The 24238-nt window shown below is 37.8% G+C and overlaps 1 protein-coding gene across 1 annotated transcript in view; it reads right to left on the reverse strand.

Annotated features, from left to right (window-relative positions):
* Window positions 1-1099: 1099 nt before the first annotated feature.
* The window catches only part of IL1RAPL1 (interleukin 1 receptor accessory protein like 1), a 354573-nt gene continuing 331434 nt past the window's right edge, over window positions 1100-24238 (reverse strand). Inside the window, exons 8-10 of the mRNA XM_035901976.1 lie at window positions 16425-16568; window positions 3134-3304; window positions 1100-1818 (exon numbers count right to left, since the gene is read on the reverse strand). Of these exons, the coding sequence (XP_035757869.1) occupies window positions 1100-1818; window positions 3134-3304; window positions 16425-16568 (1034 nt within the window). The remainder of the gene's footprint in view (window positions 1819-3133; window positions 3305-16424; window positions 16569-24238) is intronic.

Below are 24238 nucleotides of genomic sequence, written 5' to 3' on the forward strand. Positions count from 1 at the left end.
GTTTTTGGAACATTAAAATACAAGGGGACTCTGTAATCCACAGCAAAATAATGTTTTGCTCTTGCTTTTTCAGAAAATAACACTTTCTATAATACAAAGTGACAAACCATCTACAATACTGTCTTTATATTCCCCTTTGGTTTGGAAGTCATCACTGTAAATATCAGCAGGATTCTCTGCACTTCAGTGCCTATTGCCTCACTTGTCTTACTCGCCTGACAATCTTATTTGCAGGATTTTGAAAGGGGGGAAATAAAAAGTTAAATGCTTAAAAATAAAATCCACAACCACATTAATAATTTTCCAGGAAGTGTTAAAAATAGGGTTTGCTTTTATATTTATAAAAGGGGTACAATCAACTCATTCTTAAAATAATAATTAAAAAAACCAAACCCAAGAAAGCAAAAACTAAACCAACTCTAGTTTCTACACACTCTGTAGTGACTACTGTGAAGGAACTGATACAGATGGGGTATATTCTGTTGCTTGACAGGTATCTACCAAGTTACATGTTAGATGATCAGACTGTAGTGTTACCCCGAGTGGGGGTCATTGTAAGGGCAGGGAAGGAGCAGTGCACATTACAGGAGTAGAAATGAAACTGGAGCTCTCAGTAGGGGATGGGGTCCTTCTAAGAACAAATGTTCTCCAAAAGAGATGAACTGCAGCAGGCATGGCCTTCAGGAATCAGGCTAGGCAGGCCAACAAAATGGATGGTGTTTCTGGTATCAACATAGCTTTGTCCAAGCATTCCCAAGAGAGGTTAAAAACAAACAAACAAAAAGTCTAAAACTATACTAATGAAGCAAAAAAGTTTCCTATTTATACAGCAGTCTCTTCATTTAAAAAAATGTAAATATACAAATTCCAATGACATATAAAACAAAGTCGGAAATGTGAATGGGAAGAGACATGGGTAAAACAGGAAGACTGATGCTACAAAGAAATTGCAAAAAACATATGTACAAGACCCTGTTTTTCCTCGTATGTTATCGATTGTAATGCATGTTTAACAGCAGCAGTCGAGGATGTAGTTCCAGGCACCAGACTGCAGACTCAGCTCCTACTCAAGGGGGGTTGACAGCCCCTTGCATTTCGGTCACCAAATGACACTTGATATACTGGTCTCCCGTGGCAAGAGGGGCAGTATCGCACTGTTTGTGTGAGCCTCTTCCGGATTCTGCTCCCTGTTAGTTTTTGTCTGCGGCCGCTGCCCGTTTATAAGTGTCATAGGGATGTTGCAGTAGGTATGCTGGTTACCTATTGAGGTAAGCGGCAGGGTGCCGGTAGGAGGTACATCGTATTCATAGCTTCGATAATAGTGTTTCTGGCGCATCTGTGAATGATATGTGTTATGAAAGGTGGAGCGCAGGTCTGGATGGGCAGTGGCAAGAGCAGTGGAGGTGGCAGCAGCCATGGAAATTGCAGAGACTGTCTGCAGTTCCCCGAAGGGCCCCTGCTCACTGACATCTAAAACCTGCTCGTGTGTGATGGGTTCAATCCTCTTAAAAGGCATTTCATACTGTAAACGTTTCCAGAACTTGGAATTCAACTTGTTGCATTTTGGTCCATGCCATTTAATGACAGTGAGGAGCTTGATGGTATGTTTCAGGGCCTCAACCTCCTGGTAGTTCATAACTCCTCGTAGTTCACTGCATTCAATCAGTATCACTTTGATTTCGCCTGTGACTAACATGTTTCGAAGCCTCGTTTCCAGTTCAAAGATGCTCCAGCCTCTTCTTACCACATAATTTGGAGTCATGACGATGATCAGTCTCTTGCTTTGGTCTACACATCTCGCCACGTCTTCAATGTAGGCTACAAAATAAGACAAGTGCTCAAAAATCAAAGACAACACTCTGCTCCCATAGGCTGGGGAAAAACAACAGAGGCAATTCCCTGCTACCAGAAGATCTCACCGACCTTCTGCAAGCAAAAACATCACTTGCAAATGTGCCAGGTTGGCTTGCCAGGACATGGTCCCGAGAAACCTGCTCTAAGTGGCTCTGCTTGAGCAGGGGGATTGGACAAAATGACCTCCAGAAGTCCTTCCCTTCCAACCTCAACCATTCTGTGATCCTGCAAAACATTTATTCCCTCATGCGCTATGGGATTGTAAGTGTTTGTTCATGAGCTGTGGTTTTGTATCAATATCTAGATGTTTATTGGAACAAGTGTGTACAGGACCATTTTTTCCTTTAAAAAGGCAAAGTCACACAGGTAGGCAACAGAGCAGCAACTGTGTGCTTTAGGGACTTAATCTCAAACTTAAATGATACTCTAAGCTGTACTGTAAGGTTAGATTCTTGTTTTCCTTTCATGCCCCCACCACACTCATTCACAAAAATGGTGTTGTCTCCTGCAAATTAAAGTTTAGTTTGCTGTAGATTTAAAAAAAATCCATGCAATTATGTTTGTTGTTGTGCTTTGCCTGTACCATGCATCCTTTCTTATCTTCAGTAAAAGATACTGAATTTAGTAGCTGTCTATATGGTTACACTGAAGTTATGAAGAATACTACAGTAACTTATGAAAAATTACTGTACTTAGTTTGGAATATGTGAAAGAAACATGAAAAAGATTTACTTGTATCAGCTGGAATCAATTCTCTGAGACCGATCCAGTACCTCCACTATGCATTCACCTGCAGTGGACACTAACAGAATTCACTACTTTACTTTGCTGTAGATGTTATTACTCAACCCTTGCCTTAGTCCAAACACAACTTTTTCCTTCCTATCTGAATTTCTGTAATAAATACTTAGAATCATGGCTATCTTTCCAGGCATTCTGTAAGGAGCAGAAAACAAAGACCTCTGTATTCATTCCTGGATTTGCAAGCTCTCAAAAATCTGTGAAGAAATGTTAATCTCATTCATTTCCTTTATTTATGCATATTTTTCTGTACTGTCTCACCTTCAATCAATATAATACAATTACTAAAAAAAATAATCCTCTTTCTGGGAAATACACATTAAGTATGTTTGGTGGCTTATCTTCATCATTCCCTAAGATGAGGGAGGAAAGATGACATTCTGAAGGAGTAGGCATACAAAAGGTACCAAAACAATCACTGCAATCACTGACTGCATTTGCTATTTAGGAAACACACAAGCACAAAGACATGACTTACTTCCTGTGGGAATCAAATCTCTGTCTGGTATGAACAGCTTGTATCCATAATGCTTTTCAAGCATGTCTGGTAGGATCTCAAGAGCAAATCTTTCTTCTTCTCCAGTTTCTTGATTCCACTGGTCAGGGTCCACTTTGGTATAGGATAGATATGCATCATAGTCTTTGTTGTCTAAGAAAAGCAAGGAAGAAAGTAAGTTAGTTTATTTGTTATTCTTTCAGATTACCTGGACAATTCCCCAGGAATTATTTCTGGGAGAATTTCCCAGGAACAGGAAGTGTTTTAGATAAAATGGCAAGCTTTCACCCAATCTCCAGATACAAATCCCTTCACCTTTTCTGTTTCACCTGGTAGAAGAAAACCTTATTTACAGAGACGCAAGCGAAAAGGGATCCATATCCATAGACTGAAGTCAGTTTGTGCATAAACATTTGTGTAAGGCTCCATGTGAAAGAAATCCACTCAGCTGTGGGGGGACAGCTTGTGAGCACAGAGGAAAAAAGTCGCTGAAAAGAATTTGAATTCTTCTCTAGGTTTAAAAGGGAAAAGAAAAGCATGGAAATACCTAAGCTAATATGCAATTGTCTCTGTTGCATAGTAAAACCAGTTCAGTCTTTCCAGTTTTTTACTATAAATTTAGGGTCTGGGGCTGAAATGTTCTAAGCATATGCGTATCTTTACTTGTAAAACTCATTGGCTTTCCAGGTCTGAAATTATTGCCAAGCTTAAAACTTTGCAGCATCAGCTCCTGATAATGCAGTTTAAATCTCTTGAATTCTATACGCTTAAATTTGCTAATTTAATGTTGCATTAATGTACATTTTGTTACTTAACAGTATGTTATTTCATTTCAACATGAGAAATAAATGTGTCTGTTTCTTAAATGTGCTTGGTGTGCCTACTTGAAAGACTGAATCAAAAGAGCTATCATTAATTTTCATTAGGAGGTCAATAATGCCAAGTGCTCTGGAACTAATTCAGTGGAATAAGAGGTCACGTTTTGACTTTTGTTGTGAAGAAAGCAGAAAAAAATCAATAGCAAGAGTAATGAAATGTTAACATCCTTCTAAGTCTCTCAACAACATTATGCACAGGCTACCCGAGAATATCAATTGCTTGTAAAAGAGACCTGATTGTCATAAGTAATGTTATATTCCTTCCATGCTGACTTCAGTTATTTACTGAGCCGCTCCTTTCCCCATTTTACACCTTTTTGTACTTTGGTAGCATTATTTGGAAAAGGTTGCCAAATGCAAGATGGGTGCAAAGAGTATAATGAAATTAATGAAATGTTGCTAATCTCAAACAGTCTACTCTTCCTTCTGAGGAACCATGCATACTATTCTCATTAACATTTGGAGATGACAAAATTAAAATGGTAAAATTTTAACTACTTTCAAACTTACCAAACCCATGAAATGACCATGTGCTCATTCTCTCACCTGCAAACTTTTTGTGTAATATTACCTATTGGATTGTTATATCTACAAAAACCAAAACAAAACAAAACAACCCAACAACAAAGAAAAGAAAAAAAAAGAAAAAAGGAAACACTGCCTTCTATTTTTCTCTGGAGTATTTTTGAAGCATGATCCTTCACGCTAGACCAGAACCTGATGCTTTTGACAATGCCTTGAAATAATACTGAATGGATCAAGTATGAGATAGACGGAGACTACATAGCAGGTTTTAGTTTCTACAGTAGGACAGTGTTAACCCAGAAACCGAGTTAGAGCACAGAAGGGTCAGGAGATATATGGTGAAATTACAACTGACAAAATGGTGATGCAATAATGCCATTTTCTGTTGTCACCTTATTAAGGGTCATAACCATAGTACACGCTTGAGAGCAGTGTTGCTCTGTTGAAAGTATTTGAATAAAGATGAGAATGTATCATTTCTCAAAGGGATATATCATGAGAAATAATGCAGTGTTCAAACTTATTTAAAGGCTCAGTGTATTATCTCTTTAGATGGTTTGCACATTCTTACTTAGAGAGAAAATTATTCATGCTATGCCACTGTTTTCTTGCATATGTAAATATCGCACTAATGCATTTATTTGAAATATACCTTTTTCTTACCATGGAGGCTCCAGCATTTCCAGTGACTACAACTGCATTATACTGTATTGCATGAAACAGTTCCTTCCACCCTAGTTCCCCATTTTCAATAGCGTTTGAAGGCCTATGAACTGCCAGAATCTAGGGTATATCTACACAGATGGGTTCAGGCGGTCATGAATTTATTCAAACTCAAATCCAGCAAGATGTGTAGTCTGATTTGGGAAACTGTTAATTGCATTAGCACAGTGGTTTCCCTGAGCTATTATATTCCCCATCTGTCAGTTATTTTAAACTTTGTTTGATGAAAAGTAAAAAGTTCAGTTTACAGCAGAATTACCGTATGTGGTAATTTTGTTATCTGATGGGCTGACATACTGGCATGAGCAGACAATTGCAAAATATTAAATGCCTGGGATGATAACATATGCTTTTGTTTTACTTCTATGATATTTATGTATTAGCCTGCTTTTAGTTAATTAAAATTATTTGGGTTATATTGCCAACTCTGTGAAACATTCTAAAAACTACAACAGGCAGATAGCTACACCGCCTGTTTTTCTCTAATTGTTATGGATAGTAAAAAAATGTAGAATTTCAGTTGTAATGAAAAATGGGAGAACTCATAAAATTGCTGAAATCTCCCATCTCCAAGAAAGTATTTGAACACACAATATATAACATCTCTGCATGTGGGTCTTCTCAGTTAAATGGTCTCACCTACTCTTGCTTGTAATGGGTGGGACTGATTCTTACATTCTAAAGAATGTTTCTGATCTCAATTCATGTTTTTTTAATATGCTGCCCCAATGGACTAAGAGGGAGAGATGGGAGCCTGCAGACATCCAGATCTTATGACTGATTCAAACTCTGGAGCCTGGGGCTTGCACCTTGCCAGTCTCTTGGCCATGTCACATGGAAGCAGGAGGCTCTAGGTTTTGCTCTCAAGCCCTTTGCTCTCGAGCTGCTTTCCATGTAAGCCTTCCTTTGAGCAACACATCCAGGAGTCCCCAGACTCCTGGCAAGCATGCAGGAAGTTCATCACAGCTTTGTGTTTTCTTGACCATTCACTGGAATGGGTATTTTACCCATGAAAATATTTGGTGTCAGCATATCTGCCTTTTCCAAAAAAAAAAAAACCCACTTCATTGGAAATTTCCCGATCTGCTCCTAATCACAAATCAAGACATAAAGAAGCTGATATTACTACTTATCCTATTATGTAGTATGACAATTACTGATTTGGCTATGCACTAAGTTCAGATACTGGTTGGATCTAATATTCAGTGTCAGAAAAAAAAGGGCAAAAATCCAAATTCAAAACAAACAAAGCTGGTGGCAAACTAAGCTTTTCTTTACAATGTGAATTTCCTTATTTCCCTTCATCAGCAAACAATTAAGTCTTCTATCCAAGCATCCTCGAAATTAAAATGTGATTGATTGTTGCTTGCACTTTGACTTTAAATATAGATTATGCCATTTCAAAGATTTGTTTTTGTCAGGCTCATGCGCATTAGCAATAAACTGGAATATAGTTACTCACTACCTGTTTCCTCCCCCACTTAGGAAGAAAGATAGCTGTTAATAACCAAAGGCAGGGATGTTGATCATTTCATCTGAAACTTTTTTTCTTTCCCATGGAGATTGAGAGCAATTACATACATATGCTTTTGTACCTGAAAGCACTCTTATTCCCTTAACCATTTCAGGATTCTTTTTTTAGAAAATGTCAGAATAAGTTCATCTTGCATTGCCTCCAGGTATGTTGCAGAGCTGTATTATGTAACGGTCGTCCTTTAATTTAGTGAACACAGCTGAGTGTGACGTACAATATCATGCAACAGCAACACTTGAAACATTTTGATGTAATATGTTTCCCCTTCTCATTCTTTGTGAATGGACAAGCAACCCTCTTCAGTTATGTGGTTTGTAGTTGCTTTCTGCTGCCTACAAGTAATATACAGCTAGGATGGAGTTCTTCAACTCACCAGCCTCCATTTCTGTGAATTTTTGTGGTATCCATTAACTGAAAATATTGAAACCAAACCTAAAGTAGACTTTGGATGGCCAAATTCAACCAGACGATGTAAAAAAAATTCTTTGATATAGTTCTGTAGACAATCATGAAAGCATGAGGAAGCTCTGGATTAGTTCATCACAATGGGATCAAATCCAGCCTGTGCTCTAGGTATGATACGTTCAGTCCACAAATGTTTCAGTCAGCCCAAAACCAACTATGTAGTTGAAAGTGAGGACTTGTAAAGTGAGTAATGGTCATGGAGCAGCGCTTAGCCACAGGCCTGCCCAAATTGTGTGGATTTATTTTAGGGGTAAACACTGAGGGTGAAATCCCAGCTTCATTAATAACACATTGAAACATTACTTCATTCAGTGGCCCAGGATTTTATCCAAAACACCTGTTGCATCATTGCAACATGCATTCTTTAATGCTGTCCATTCCTTTCAGTACTCATTCTAATGTAGAATATGTTATCATACTCCCTGTAACTTTCTACAGTGTTAATCCAGCATAAGTGATATAAACTTTTAGGGGATGAAGTTGCAAATGCTGCTTGTTATTCCAAGGATGTGCTCAGCAGCACTCACTTAAAGGCTCAATGTAAGCATAAAATGAAACCCAAATTCTATATGCATCTACTTTGTCACATGCAAATGGGATCTTTGGGTAAGCAAATTGCTATCAGACACCTAAGAACTCATCTGTATGCATGCTCTTTTAACAGCTACACATGAAGAAATGGTAAACTGGTGCATTTTGGGCCTTTGTGGGTTTATTAAACCTTAAACATTGCAGATATTTCTGCTAATGAGGGAAAGAAATATATTATATATGGATGAAAAATTAAAAATAAAAAACCCCCTCTTCATAAAGTCAGGTTTTTCTTACCAGCTATGCTCAAGCAGATGACAAATTAATTTGCAGCTGGCATGATACGTTTTAGCCCAAGACAGATTAATAGATCAAAACAAAGAGAAATCCCACAATGTCATGTTTCACAGTGAATCTTATTTTAATGAAGCTGTAAGACAGAGTCACTAGGGTCAACCAACGCCTCTGTGCATCCTGGAATCCTCCAGAGTAATTAGCAGTGCCTTCAGAAACATTCAGTGCACTGAAGGCAGCTGACCACACACAGGCTGCTCTGCAGCTAGGTGTAGCTGGCAACACATCTGGCTTTGTAGCTGGCAACACATCTGGCTTTGGCAGATCTTCCATTTCTATATCAGTAGGGAACTGGACAGCTGATTCCCCTCCTTTGCCAGAGCACTTGCCAACCTAGTAAAGACTCAGATACTCATTACTGGAGTCTAGGAACAATGCGGTGATTTAACTTGGAGTTTCAGGATTTCAAGCAGAGTTCTTCGAAATGACAGACCGGATCCTCCCAGTGCTGCAGGGAGTTGGAGTCAAGCTGATGGAGGAGGCTTTCCTCTGTAAAAAATGTGCTGTGTTCAGAAAAGGTTGCAAAGTACTGAGCTTTCAAAATTTCCCAGCGACTGTAGCTGCTTCAGAATTATAATGATTATGGCATTTCATAATCTATTTGTTTCATGATTTGTAGGGCCACATTTAATGTAGACATTGCAATAGTGTTCATCACCCTTAACGTAATGAAAAAGGTAATTTAAACGCTCAGTTGAGTAAAATGCCCAAGTCCTAAGTCTTTCAAAATGCTTATACTTTTCCTCAGTCTGTTTACTGTTGCTGATGAATCTCACCTTAACAGTTTTTTTATTTTTAAATGTCAAGCCCCTTTAATGTTAATGAAAATTAAGAACTGCCAACACTAGCTTTTTCCGTGGCAAAGTATTTGTTATGCGTAGCATCCCTAATGATAGTTCACATCCTTGTGCAGATTGGGTAATGGCGAGTTGGAGGGAGGTTTTGTAAATGCAATGCTGGGGAAAAGGTTAAGGAAATGTAATCAATTCTTAATAGGTTCTGGAGTATTTTCAGCACACCACAGACCAGAAAAAAAAAGGTCCTTTGTCCCTAGCAGGCACATTTATAAAAATATTAAAGCAATGGACATGCGTTTCTTCTTCCTTCCCTCCCCGCCCGCCCTTTTTTTCTTCTTTATTTTTTTTTTACATTAAGCCATATTTAATTTTGGCAGTGTAAAGAATATGAACATATAAAAGAAATGTCAATTTTAAAGCTGATTTTATAAGAACATTTATGAAAACCCCAAGATATCAATGCTGCATTTGACATTTCTTGAAAATTAGGAATGATTCCTGGCAGACAAAAATTCAGCCAAAAAATAATATAATGACATGATTTCAAGTGTAAAATAAATTTTCTCTGTAAGCTATATTTTCCCTGGTTTTCTATAATTACAGCTAAAATTTGTCATTGATAGATACATAAGATAGAATATTACTTATTTAAACCGAATAACCTATTATTAAAGTTATTTTTTTTTCTCTTATATTTAGTCTGATTTCGTATTCCTAACTAAATGAAGAGTGCATCTCAAATGTTTCTCAGTCATTATCATTAACACGGAAGTTTAAATTTATTACTACTACTGAAGACATTCTATTTTCAATATAAAAAAATGGGGAAGCATTAATCTTAGAAGTTGCTCTTGACAGATATGAAAAGTCAGAAGTCCTTATAAGAGTTTCATAAAATTAAAAAAAGTTAAAAGATGGTGATAGAAATTATCCTCTTAGTTACTATGAATAATTTGCAGGTCAAACACCAAAGTAAAAAAACCCTTGTATTATTAGTAGATATTGAAAGACTAAATAGTAACTACCTAGCTGGAAACATAACATAGTGTGGTAGTTATCTGTGAAAGACTGGAAGAAACTAAAAGGAGAAAGTAGGAAGAGGCACTATTAAAGAGTGTCATGTAAACTCTGAAAATGGAAGAATATAATTTTTTTTCTGTACTAAAGAAGTTTCTTAAATAAAATGTGTCAAGAAGTGATGCTCTGATTATGGTACAAATTCAACAAAGCAACGAGTTACCTGTATAAAATACATGCTTAATTTTATGTATATTCCTGAGTTTTGTGGACCTCAGCGACAGTACTTGTACCTTATCATTGGGTTAAGTATTCTGAAAACTGGAGCTAAGACAGACTTGATCCTGGCAAAAGCAGTGAAAAGTTAAGTAAATCATTATGGATTTAAAAAAAAAAAAAATCAAGGGAAAAATGGCTTGGAAACAGGCTTTCGACCTAGGATTTTTGAAATCAGATGCCAATATGCTGTGTTCATCCCACCTACCTCAGAAATCTGCAATGTGCTTTGGCCTTTGATAAAATAACTTCAAAGCTTAGAACCTTTTGACAGAGCTGCTGGTTGAGGAACAGGAGCTATCTCCATCTTCAATGATTCATGTATGTTAGTTGTTTTTTTTTACTTTACATCTGCACTTTCTAACATAACAATCTTTTAGTTTGGAATCTAAAGATGTTCTTGGTGATATTGTTACTTTATTTTTGAAAATATATATTACACATGTACTTCAGATGCTACAAAATAGGAAGAGAGAGAAAGAATTAGTAATTTTCAAGGACAGAATCTAGAAAATCCCATATGCAGTGGAGACATAAGTTGAGATGTTATTGTTTGAACTGCATTTCAGACGTAAATAAATAGCATAAACAAGAAGAGTTAAGAGAAGTAGATGTCCACCAATAAAATTGTAATTAAAGAAGAGGAAAATCCCTTTTTGTAACCAGTAATATTTAGAAACATGAAAGCTGAATTTTTCTAAAGGTGCTTTTAATAGAATTTGAAATTGATATTCATAGAGCAGGATTTCTTATTGCCACAGTTTGCCAGTAGCCTATAAGAAAACATATGCAGTGGTGAGGCTGATATTGCGAACTTATTCTATGGGTCCCCAGGGAAGATTCTGTAATTGCAAAGTCACTAACTTCAGCAGTAATTTCAGCCTAGCTATGCCTGCATAGCATAATCATTAATACGAGTGCTTTGGAAGTGCTTAAACCATTGGTAAAAGTTATATTTGAAAGTTAGCAAGTCAGTCACACTGAAACATTAAGAATCTCAAAGCATTGCCTTTCCTTGCTGTGTAACGGGTTTACTGGGATGAAATCCAGGAAATCACTAAGAAGTACATCTTACCTGCTGTTGCCTTGTACAGTTAATATTATCTGGGCAATCTCATAGGTCCGTCTATGAACCCTGATAGTCTTTTACAGCTAAATAATAGTAAGGACAACAATCACGACTACTTAAGGACTCCCAGGTGCAACAGAGACTTCAAACCAGAAACTGTTTCATCAGTCTCCTAATTTGAACATTTTCTTCCCCTCAGCAAGCAGTAGAAACTCATCTCTTTAGAAAGTGCAATCAGCACAGCCAAGAAACAGCCACTGTAGATGTCACGTACCAAGTCCAAACAAGATTTCCTGAATTTAGAGAGCTCAGCAGTAACACATTTTAATCATGTTATGAGCACTCCATTTTATTTCAGCAATGTGGGGAAAAAAACCCAAAAGCAGCAACCTGCAGAACTGAAAATGAAACGCAGAGGAACTTCCCCAGCTCTGGCTCCCAGGTGCTTTCCTTCCCTGAAACCTAGCTGCGCAGAGGCTGTGTCTTCCCTCAATTCACCAAGGTTTCCTTGGCAAAGCAAGCTGAGAATAGGATTGAGGACACCACGGAGACATCCTGGCCAACATTGGCTGGACTCGATGATCTTAAAGGTCTTTTCCAACCAAATGACTCTATGATTCTATGATTGTAGAAACAGCTGATGGGACCTAAAGGCACCAAGGGTCATTAATGTGAAGGTCATCGTCTCAGTGGCTAAGCAAAGCTCTATCTAGTTATCAGCTGCCTAGAGGTTTTTCTTTTTATTTTTGTGCCTAAAGTTTGACTTCTCATCAGCCTAGCTGTGAGAAAGGATATTTATGTAAATTTCATTAGAAAATTATTTACAGCAGATTTGTTCAGTCTTTTTCTTTAATTGCTACTTTCTTATTCTTATCAATTTTAATGCCAGGCTTTTAATGTAAAATTTCTTCTTTTTTATGTTAATGTTCACCCATTGCTTATATAATTCCTTTATACAAAAACTTCCACCAATTTAAATGGTCACTAATGCACCCAGGTAATGGTAGGGGCTGGTGCCTGCAGACTGTTTCTACTGCTAACTGTACTATATGGTCTTTTCTCTGAAGCTGGAATCTGGAATGTAAACACATATAGAAGTTCATGATTTTGAATGATTTTGCTTATCTGACCACATCCAGTAGTTTTCAGCCTGTCATCTGCAGATGTCTGAACTTATCCTTAGTATACCTTAAAGCTGGCATACAGACCGTCCACTGAAAACTTTTTGGTCTTGAAATGGCAATAAAAAGTTGAAAACAGTTTTTTTGGTGACTTTGAGAGCCTCCTGGCCACTTGAAGGCGGCATCATAAATGGTGCTGCTTAGGCAATGGGTCTGGCACCCCTCTCCACCCTTGCTGTGGCTGCTATGCCTGGGGACTGATCCTGGCATGATTTGATGAGCTGGAGCAGTCTCACAAAGGAGAAAGTTGTCACAGGTAGAATCCTGGGAAAAGTTCCATAGACTTTAGGGGGCCTGGAGGTCAGCTCATATGTAAGCAAAGAGCAGATTTCTATAGAGTGGTAATATCTCTTCTGATACAAGTAGCCTTTTAAGGTCACAGAGTGCAAGGTAGAAAGAAGTCTGGGCATGTGTTGATTGCAGGAAATTGTAAAGTTTACTTGCATTTTTACTTTTTTCTGTTAGTTAAAGTATGATACTTAGTTTGCTCATCAAGTCATTTAAAAACTGTGAAAGGCAGCAAGAGAATATCCTTGGAAAATAAAAATACATAAACAGTAACTGCTAAAACGCTCCTCAGAGGATGAACGTGATATAAAATCTCTTGTGTTGGAGATCAATGTGGAGCAAAATAAAAGAAATCATCACCTCTAAAAGCGGCTTTCACTAATAATGTGTTAGCTCTTAAAGTGCACTTTATGGACAAGGCTTTTTAAAATAACCTTTTAAGTTTAAAGCTGCAAACCTAAAAAGTTTGCCTGACATTTAACAATGTTTAGCCCTCAGAAGTTCCCAGTGAAGTATCTATTTCTGAAAAATTTGTTGTTTTCAGGATAAAACTGGACATTTCTTTGTTTGCATAGCACTTCAAGGTATCATCTTCATTGTGTGTATGGAGAGATCTTGAAATGAAATTTTCCATTTAAACAGATTTGGGAGTTTCTGACCACCAAACTGGTAGGGGTGAGTTATATCTTTGAGACACAAGGTCATGCCAAACACCTTCTGGTGAGAAAGCTACTGCTTTGCCGAGGATCAGAGTGTTTTTCTTGCCCTTGTGCTCCAGCTCCCAGGGGGATCTGTCAGATGTTCACAGTGAGGTCCCCTGACTAAACAGTGGCACACTGTGTTGCTCCACACAGAAGGACACAGTGTGGTGTCCATCATGTGGTCCCCTGGTGTGGAGTCATCTCCCAAGCAGCTGGGAAGCATGGGCATAAAGTGGGAGGAAAAGCGGTAAAATGTGAGCTGGATTTGATCATGTTCCAATTTAGCAGGAAAGGCAGGGAATTAACCATGAAAACAGAAAAGGGGACTTCAATATCAATTCCAAGGAGAAAACAAAGGCGAGACTGAGCTAAAGTGTTTGCAGGAGAGAGGAAAAAAAAAAGAGAGTCTAGTCCCCAGGATGAGAGAGAAGATGGGAAATTCAAAGCTGCCAGTTAGAGAAATGAGGTAGCAGCAGCTGTGATCACTTGCTTAATCTGCAGTACGCCTACCGAAAATAATAAATTAGGTTGCATTAGCTGTAAGAGTTAAATACTTTGTTCTCAAATATTTCTCACAACTTACCCATGCCTCCCACAGAAATGAGTATGTTAGCCTGAGAAAAACTGATGTATCTAAGGCTTGGAAAGGAAAGGAAGTTGTGATGAGATTTGACATCCTGAAGGGCTTGTTCTCTGATCAGGGAAGAAACGAAGTGTTGCATTTTAAAAAAGATTTTAAACTGGAAATTTTAATTGGACCTCACTTTTAAAGTGTTTGAAATCCTCTCTGGGTACAATATAGTGCACGCAAAAAAAAGCCTGTGATATTTTGATGTTTGCTTACCTACATGCTGTCCCGAAGTATAAGAGAACATTGTGTAAATTATGAATAGCACGTGGGCGCTCTGCTGTTGCACTGCAGGAGATGCGGTTAGAAGATTTTGGAGTTCAGCATTTTGTGTCTGTCAGTAACAAACTAAGTCAAAGGGAATGACCTGAGTGCATGTCTGCAATTTATTTCTGCACAAGCTGTGGCTTGGTCTTCTGTGGGGCATTTTCTCTCTGTCTTCTTGCTTTTGCAAGAGTGTAAGTGAAAGAGACAGAGCAAAAATCCCAGCTGCAGTAACTTCCTTGGCACAATGGGTTTTATCCAAGTTGCTAGTATATTGAATACAGTAGAAGCTACAGGTTTAGGAACCTGCAGGTAGTATTTTTCTTTTTATATTACAGTGGTTAATATAAGATACCAGTGTTTGCATTGATCATCTAAGGAGAATCCATGCTTTATCTTCTTTAGCAATGAACTTTGCTCAGAAGGATAAACTGAATGGATATTGGCTTTCCTCCTTTTGAATCCTGGAACAGTATCCTTTGGTGGTCACTTTTTGGTTGTTCAAAATGTGTGATTAAAGTATTGTTGTCCCAGGTGACCAGTGTTTGGGATGGGAGGAGGGAGAGGCAAGTATGTAACACCTGGTAGAGTAAATTTGCAAATGAATTGGAATGATTTCAGATAATAACAGATGACAGGTGTAAAAGTAAAAATTGCTGATACTGAGAGAGAAAACATTAAATTGCATCTATTTAAACAATTATTAATTAAACTATTTCTGCATAACATAATATGACTCTTATTAAATTCACAAAATTCATGCAAGTAAGCATGCCCATTTAAACCTGGAGCTGCATTGTGGAGAAGAGAGGATCTCAGCTCCTGAAAAAAAAAAGTATCTGCCAAAATCCTCCGTGAGTCACAGTCCCTCTGGGCCTCAGTTTCCTCTGTAAAATAAGTAGAATAACCTGACTTTTTCCCCCGCTGAGCTGCTATATTAATGCATCTTTTTGTAAACCCAGTAGAAGGATACAAAATGTTCTAATGTTCTTGGGCTTGTTGTTCTGAGCATTTTCTATTTTGAATCCTTGTGCATTTTTAGATGGGAGGCAGAAGTGGGTCATTCCCTAGTGGTCTTATTATGGAAGTCTTTCCCTTATATAAGGACCTCTGCTGCTGCTCCTCTCCCTTATTGGTGACAGCTTTGGCCAGCACTTGTTTATTACTATGTATTTATTTGAATATGTCACAGTGGCTTCTGCCCATGGGTTATTACCTTGAACTGTAAAACAACTTTTATTAGTATTTCAGTAAAAAAGAAGGTCCTGTCACCAAAGACATAGTGGTAGCAAAAAAAATCAGAAACTCTGACCCAAGAAACCAAACCTAATTAATCAGAGCCTGCAGATAAACCCAGCTTGATGTTCAACAGTAGTTTTGATTAGTAGGGCTAGAGGCAAAGACGACCTTTTTCTTCCATGCTTAAAAAGAGAAGAAAAAAAAAATACATGTATACATTTGACACAAGCTGGTGCATGCATTGCAGATTACTTTTGTTTGGGCTGGGTGAATCACAAAACAACTTTAATGACCATTAGCTGCTCTCTCAGTGATTAAGTAAATGAACTCAAGAAAATGAACTGCTGGGTACATTCCCAAACACTTGGTACAGTTTATTAAAACTGATTGGTTTAAACAAGTGTAAATTGAGATTCACATCAACCTCTACCTATTTGGTGAATACACTTAGGGAAGACATTCCCTAGCTTGCGGAGAAGTGCAGCTAGCTTTCAGTACTGACAGAAAGTGCAAATCTTTAATGCATCAGTGTTGGTAATTTACATTCAGTATAGGGAATAAAAATCTAAAAGACATGGGTGTCTTCTGGAGCTCCAGAGAGCAGCCCGTGCGTCAGCTCAGCAATCACTGCTGCTAATGTGCTGTGTGAGGAATGCATGTTCCAGTCAGTGCCTAATGCAGTGAGAAATAAAAATCGCAGTTGTTAACACATCTTGCACTGAAATGAAATTTGGGCCTTGATGGAGAGAAACAAAAGACATGCGTACTTAGAAAGTAGAAAACATACTAAGAAGCTGCCTTACCTCCATCTAGTTCTTCAGCTCCAAAATGATTCCTGTAGAAGAGCATAATCTCTATCTTGTAACACTTGTAGATAGTCACTAAACAAACAAGCAGCAGCAGAATAGCACCAAGCCCACCAGCAAGCTCAACTGTGTACATCAGCTCTGCAAAGAATTACAAAATGCAGTAACAACCGTGTTCCAAACCAGAAAAAGATTAGCAGCAGACCTCACACTTATGTTAAACATTAAAATGAAATAATGAATGATGGGTTATTTTTTTATTTATTTCCTTATAGGGCCCTTGAAGAAATACCTAATTAATAGATTTTTTTTTTCTTTAATAAAATAGCTTTTCCACTGGGACACCATCTGAACTGCTCATTTAAAAAATAACAATTGCTGGGGACATGTGTGTGTGTATGAGTATGTGCATATATTATATATATATAAAAGAGATATTTTATAACTCTCTTTTCTCTCTCTGTAGATAGATCACAGTTTGCTTTACACAGATGAAAGCTGACATTCCACTTACAATGAAAGCAGAGGTGAATGTTTCTTTTGTGGGGGCTGTAATGCAAACACAGCTCCTCCCTTATTCCACACACAAGTACGATGAGTTTCAGTCTACTGGATAAGATTCTACTAAGGAATTTTTTTTTTAATAAAAATTGGGTTTTTTTTAAACCCCAAAACATAACAGATGTTAAGACAAATTTTCCAAGGAACCCCACAGCCCCACATCTCAACGATGCATTAACAACTTTGACAGTTTCCCAATGGTCTGCAGTTCATCTTTATTCTCCCTTTTCCCCCAGTGGGGTTGGTTTATGTGTAGTCACAGCAAACCATCCTGATTTGTCTGTTCTGACATTCCCATTCTGACCGTGACCCCAGGTGTCTTTGCTGCGCTCTGCCACTGGAGACTCATGTGATGGATTGAGATCCTCGCCGTGTAGCTCTGTTCCTGAGGACGGGGACTCTGGTCAAATGAGGCCACACCTGTCTACCACCAGCAGTATTCTCAGTGGGGCCACATATCAGTGCATAAGTAATATGCCATCATGGGCTTTCAACCCCCCCAGTCTTAACTGTTGCACACTCAAGGAAGCTCACACAGTTACGTGGCATCCATTTTGTTGTTACTTTTCATTTGCTTATTGACTGAAAAAAGGCAATGTTAAAAAAGAAGGGTGGGAGGAGGTAAAGCATCCCTAAAAATGTTGCAATTTGGAATGAGTAATAAATGACATATCTTAAGACTGCCCATACTTTTCTGATATCACTCAGTTTTGAGGAATGCCAGGAGATCAAATCTTGGAAATCCAAGATACACAGTTTGCTTCATAAAAAATCTGTCCTGGAGAAAGCTCAGTTCCGTGTTATTTTCACAGTATCCTCTTCCACTGGGCAGCTTCTTAGTGAAGCAGGGTAGCCCTGAAATAACCTTTTGTGTGTGTGTGTGTGGTTATGTAGATATGTTACCCCAGCACAATACAATTCAATTAGAGAAATAAAAGGTTAGAGGAAAAAGTGACAATTCCATTTATTTTGACTGCGTCTACTGAGAATCACACACTTTGTTATTACTTCGAGGCAACTGTAAGAAGATTTCATTGCTCTCTAGAAGACAGTAAAAGTGTAATAAAATAAAATAAAAAGGCATTTATATTCCATGTCATTCTCTCCAAAACTGTGCTGGAACCTTCTTTGTGTTAGATATTTTTAAGACCGACACGGTTATTTCAGACTTTCAATAATTTTCTGGTCCAGAGAGGGGAATGTTATTAAAAACACCCAACAAAAAATTGTTTGCATAGACAAGTAATACAGTATTTTAGAATATAAATGGAAATGGAAATTGCTCTGCACTGGCTTACTCTACCCTGTTTAGCACTTTGTACTACAGGTGATGCAGCTGTTCAATGGTAACTAGAAGAAAGGCTTTAATATTTTGGGTTGCTAGGCACAAAATATGCTATTTATGTACCTGCTGTTATGACTCATTAAAGGCAAGGAAAAACCTTACAAGCGGAAAACAAAAGTTTTTCCTAAATTAATGATTTTGCGATTAAATGGAAAAAATAACTGCAGGTAGTCATCTGTTCTCTGTCACCATGCATGAAATCAGATTAATGCACTGCCTCACTTTTGCCATCAAAGAGTCCTTCCTAGTTATCTTTTTCCCCATAAAATAATTCAAGATTATGCCTATGTTTTTACTTCCATCAGGCAACCAAAGCAAACAACAAAATTCTCTAAGTCACCCTGAAACGTACTGCTGTTGAAGGTACCTTTTCATATGCTGCTGCCAAGCCCATCGTGATCACTTATGAGCACAAGGATAAGGTGGTTCTTTCTTAAACAGATTTGTTTGCAAAGTAGGTTTCGTGCTCTATCCATCTAGCATAGCAAGCTTATGTTTTCCTCTGTGCTGTACAACATCTATTAGCACATGTTTGCTCTCGGTTTGGGCGCTATTTGTCAGCGTCCAGAGGCAGAGGGGAGCAGTGATTAGCATGGCAGACTGCTGCATCCTTACACCGAGCTCTGCGAGTGCCTGAGCTAACCCCCAAAGCACTGGAAGTGGGGCAGCTGCACCTGCACAGCGTGGTGGAAGGTGGGACAGATTGGCCGGGGCATGGTGCCGCACCAAACCAATTGCTTTCAGGCTTTGAATTAGTGTTTCTGCAGGACGCTAAACTATGCCCCGTGGGGGCACTGGCTGGCTTTGAGCTGCCACAGGGATTTTGTGAGCAGCGTTACTCTGTGCCACGCTGAACTGAAGGTGTGAGGAGTGGAAGGCTTGGTCCTGCCTCTGCTGTTGACCCCTCATGTGACTGAAGCCACTTCACATTTCTGTGCCTGGGTTTTCCCAATGTGAATTGGGGAGGGCACATCTGGCTCCTTCATAGGAGGGGTTACTCCTGAAAGGGGCTCTGCGCATGCCGGGGGCGTTGGCGAGTGGCGATGTGTATGTCAACAGTGATGTAGTGACTGTTAAAGCCAAGCTAAAGTGTAACAGCAAGGTTAGAGGGTAAGGCTACCTTCATAATAACAGTTTTTTTCTGCGGCTTTATTCTGCCTTTTGCATTGTGATTTGGGCACAGTTGCTGTGGTAGGCATTACACTCACTTTGAAGTGTGATCTACGCAAAAAAGATTCAATTTCAGCACAATTCCACATCAGAGGGGAGAGACAAAAAGTGCAAACCTTTTAAAATCTATTTAGCCTCTGTATTACGTTGCTCAAATTACAGACCTGGCCCTCCTTAAGGAGGTGAAGCTGAATATAGAAAATAGTAGAGGAAAATTACTCCGCTAACCCTTAGGGGAACAGGCATTCCGTTAAACACAACAAATGAGTGAGTGCCAGGGAGTTACATCTAGAAGCACAGCAATCATTTAGTTACAGGCAATTAACAATAGTCCTCCAGTAGCACAGGAACAGTTCTACTCCAAGGAAAAACACATTGATTACTGCTGCAGTAGTAGATTGGTTTCTGAATAAATAGCTTCAATTTAAAACAAGATTTGTTACAAGCATTTTGACCAATGGCTATAATTTTTTTTTTCCTTATTGGGAGGCTTTGGCCAAACAACCTAGTGAAGGAGACGGCTAATTAAAACAAAGTACGTGTCTTCTCCAAATATCCGGCACGATATGGCTGGTAATAAATGCACTCATTTTATACTGATACTACCCTAATTATTTGTAGGATATATCTTTGATCTTCACCTGGCTTTAATATTCGATAAACTTCTTTTCGCTGTGTCATGCAGGTAAAGCACTTATAGTAGCTGGAGTTGTAACAAGAAAGTAAATAAAAAGGGTGCCTTCAAAGATTCATATCTTTTGACGTATACAACGTGCTTCAGGGACTTTACATTTAATGATCTATGATAATTTAAAATTAATCTTATTCTATTCATTAGCCCACATACAGCTGAGCTACTAAGAAAAATAATTGTAATTCAAATATTCTTTTTTTTGTGATTTATAACTCTTCAAACACATGTGATTTATAGCTGTGTATTCAGTTTCTGAGCCTTTTTCAAAATCCAATTACAGCCTATCTAAGGTTTCAATTTTGCAATCAGTTGCACAGATTACTTAACTTCATGGACTATAAGTAATCCCTCTGAAGTCAACAGGACTATTCACAGAGCTTCAGGTTAGCACATATATAAATCTTTGCGACTTTGTGGCCTAAACTCATTTCCATTCTCTGCTTGGTTTGGATGATTTAACTCACAAAGCTACAAAGTTTGGTCAGAGACAGTTCTCAGTTTGTGTTTCATAGACTTCAATTATTAAATGAAATATAAAGGTAGTGTATATCATTTGGAAGGGGAGCAGTTGAAGACAATATTAAAGCTCTCATGATGACACCTGAGAGAAGGTAAAGAAGGCAGATGCTGGCAACCAGTGCAGGACTGATGTGTCATAACTTGCAGCTTTGGTTATAAACAGGTGTGTTGCTTCTAAAGGAAGAAGAAGGCTGGCTGACTCGTCTGAGTGTCATTTCAGACATCAGCAGTAAACGGTAGGCAGGGTTTAGGTTAGGAATAAAGAAACCCATACTCACAATTTAAAAAAAGAAGTATGTGCTTTTTTTTTTTTTCTCTTTTTTCCACTGCTTAATACAATATTCATTATGGTGTGGCTGTAAAACAATTTATCTTCCCAAAGTAAAACATATGGAACCACAGCTTTATACAGCTCATGCACATACAACGTGCATATGTATATATATAAAATCTGTTCTCTACTTTTTAGGAATTTTTGTTTGTTTGTTTCAATGTGCCAAACAAAACGTGTTTGTATTTAAGGTACCTAGATGGCTTTATAGCTACTGTTGTGAATAATTACTGATGGCTATTGTAGGACGATAATACTTCTGTTACCAGTAGAAACAGATTTGGGGTGTTCATTAGCTTGATTATCAAATAATTTCTTAGCACAATGTGTATCCTTTCTGTTGTCACAGGCCACACATGCCTGTAGATGTCTGCAGAGTTGACTTAAGGTGGCTAAATTTAGTTACAGTTTTAATATAGTTTCCAATACAGTAGTTTCATTTTATTTATTAGAATTATTGAGACCTTGTTATATCACTTAATTTTTTAGCTCAATATATAACATATGTTCCTGATTCATCTATGAAAAAGAACTGATTGTATTTGGGATTATATGTACGTATGTGCATATGTGTGCAAGTACAAGATGGGGAACTTGTTAAACTATTCATTAATATGGCAGGCAGCATATCTGAGCCTTGGTAGTGTTGGGTTTCTCAGTCTTATTAGAATAGAGATAGTAAATTATTATAATAGAAGTATATTCTTACTGATGACATTTTTATTTCTTCTGAGAAATGCGGAATACCTGTACACAGCAGGAGAATAATTACACTGACTATCTCCAGCAGTATCTTAGCTCAAAAGAGGATAAGGTTCAAAAGACTATAGATGCCACAATATTACTGAAGTTTACTACATTTAAATACAGGAGACTGCATTTTAAAGGCAGTTTATACTTCAGATTGAAGGAAAAAAGTCATCATGGTGCAGAATTGCATTAATCTCTGGTTAGCTTCCCCAAATAAATGAATTGTGTATGACTTAAAACCTTACTGATTATGAGAGCTTCTATTTGCTTATTGCACTACAGAAATCAGACAACCCACACAATTACTTCTTTTAGATCTTCTGAAAGAAATGAATGTAAGAAGCACAGGGAGGTGTTAAAATGTGGGGAAAAATGGAGTACCAAGTTCCCAGGATATAAGATCATAAAATATACCATTTACATTCTTTCTGAGGATAGCATTAATGAATAATTTAGCTCTGCATGGATTATGGGAACAATATGTGACATTTTATTTTAAAATATTTTCATCCTTGCCAATCAAGGTTAGGATTGCACTTAGAAATTACATACAGAGAAGAAATATGATAAAAGTGGTATAAAAGCTTTTTTTTTTCAGAAACATCGTGAGGCCTTATGGCAAAGGGAGTTATAACGCCTGTGGTTTCTTTGCAGAGGTTAGAAAAGAACTAGCTTATTTTCTCTTTTAAGTCTTAATTGTCACTCGTCACTACCACTGTATGAAATCATGTCCTAGTGACTGAAAATGCTCATAAGATCAAAAACTTAACTTAGTTAAGTCCTTAAATAATAAAACAGATTTACACTATTATATGAATGACACTGTAAATTAAGGTGCTCATCACCAATTCCTTTATCATTAATAACTGTATTAAGAAAATTCAGAATTACTTTCTATTCAGAATTTTCTATTAGACTGTACAGGAAATATTGATATGATGTTTATACATTAATAAATTACGAGTTTAAAGTATGCCTACATATTTGTAGATTTCCTCAAGATACATTTCTAATAGGAAATATTAACTTGTTGCTTTTTCAAACATATATTCTCATGGGCAATTTCAAACAGACTAAATCTCTTCCTCTAAACAGTCTTTTTTGAGTCCCAACAGAAAAAAGTTGTTTTAACCATCCCTCATTAGCTTAGAGTTAACAAGACCCATATATGCCTATTAAGAAATGTATGATGGAGGAAAACAAATCCAAAACATAAAAGAGGCCCAGGACAGGAAATTAGACAGCACCGAGAAAAAGGCGAAAAAAGGGAAGGAGATACTTTGGAAAAAAATGCGTGAAGTATGTAACCTGCTCTTAGTTCTGGTCTCTGTCCCATGAAAAATATAAGTATGTTATTAAGCTTTTAAAACAATGTAAATAACGTAAAAAATAATGCCAAGATAAAATTTGAGATTATTTTTGCTTTAGAGTTTCAATTGAAGACATGCAGACAAGAATTTCAACAAAAATAATTGCATAATTAGATAATTGTATTTCCAACACAGTCTATGCTAAAATGAGACTACAAAGGCTTTGATCCAGCACGAAAGTCACACTTTTCAATACATAACATTGTAGAAGAGCATTCTTTCTCCTTATGCATTACGTTTTTATTTAATACTTGATAGTCTATGGGCTTGTCTTCTTGAATTAAAAAGCTGTGAAAAAAAATAGAATTATAGTGTGTGATCCACCCCTTATATCATCTGCAATATGTGGTCTGTCACTAATAAATTTGTGCTTAGCTGCCATCACTACCACTCTCAGAATTAATTTCTAGAAGGTTCCTCTACCTGGCTGAATATTAACCTGTAACTGCTACAGATGATTGATGATAGCTATCACCAATAAGGAACAAAATCAGCTTTAGATTATAACAAGTTGATTTTTATTTTCTTACACAGAAGACAAAGTAACTTATTGTAAAGGTGATAGAAAGAGACTTGGCCAACAGCTGGATGAAGGGAATGAAAGTTAAATCTCCTGGGTTCTGATCCCTCTCTCTTTCTTATTATTTTTGGACAAATTTTTTAGGAGTGGACCAGAAAAGGAAACAGCATTGGCATTGTCAAGCTTAAAATGCTCTACTGCCTTTAGCTCCGAGTTAAATGCTCCTACGCACAGCGTCTGAGGAAAGTTAGCAGTCTAAAAACGGTTAGCTGGCTGCACAAAAACACAGATCATAGGTTCTTCTCCACCAGCAGTCAGAAAGTAAAAGCTCAGGAGAAAATTGAGGCTCAGCTTCCCAAGATGCAGAGCGCTGGCATCTGGGCTAGGGGGAGGTGTCAGGGGCCCCAGATTTCTCCCAGTGATGGGTACCCAAACTGGGTTTGCTTTTCGTGCATGAGTGGTGCTGGAGTCCAGGGAAACTGTTCTGCTCCCTTCACAAAATTCCTCTCAGGAAAGGGGAGGCTCTGGGTTTCTGTGTCAGTGCCATGTCA

The sequence above is a fragment of the Egretta garzetta genome, unplaced genomic scaffold (genome assembly GCF_000687185.1).
Source record: "Egretta garzetta isolate BGI_Z169 unplaced genomic scaffold, ASM68718v1 scaffold70, whole genome shotgun sequence".
In the NCBI taxonomy this organism is placed as follows: domain Eukaryota; kingdom Metazoa; phylum Chordata; class Aves; order Pelecaniformes; family Ardeidae; genus Egretta; species Egretta garzetta.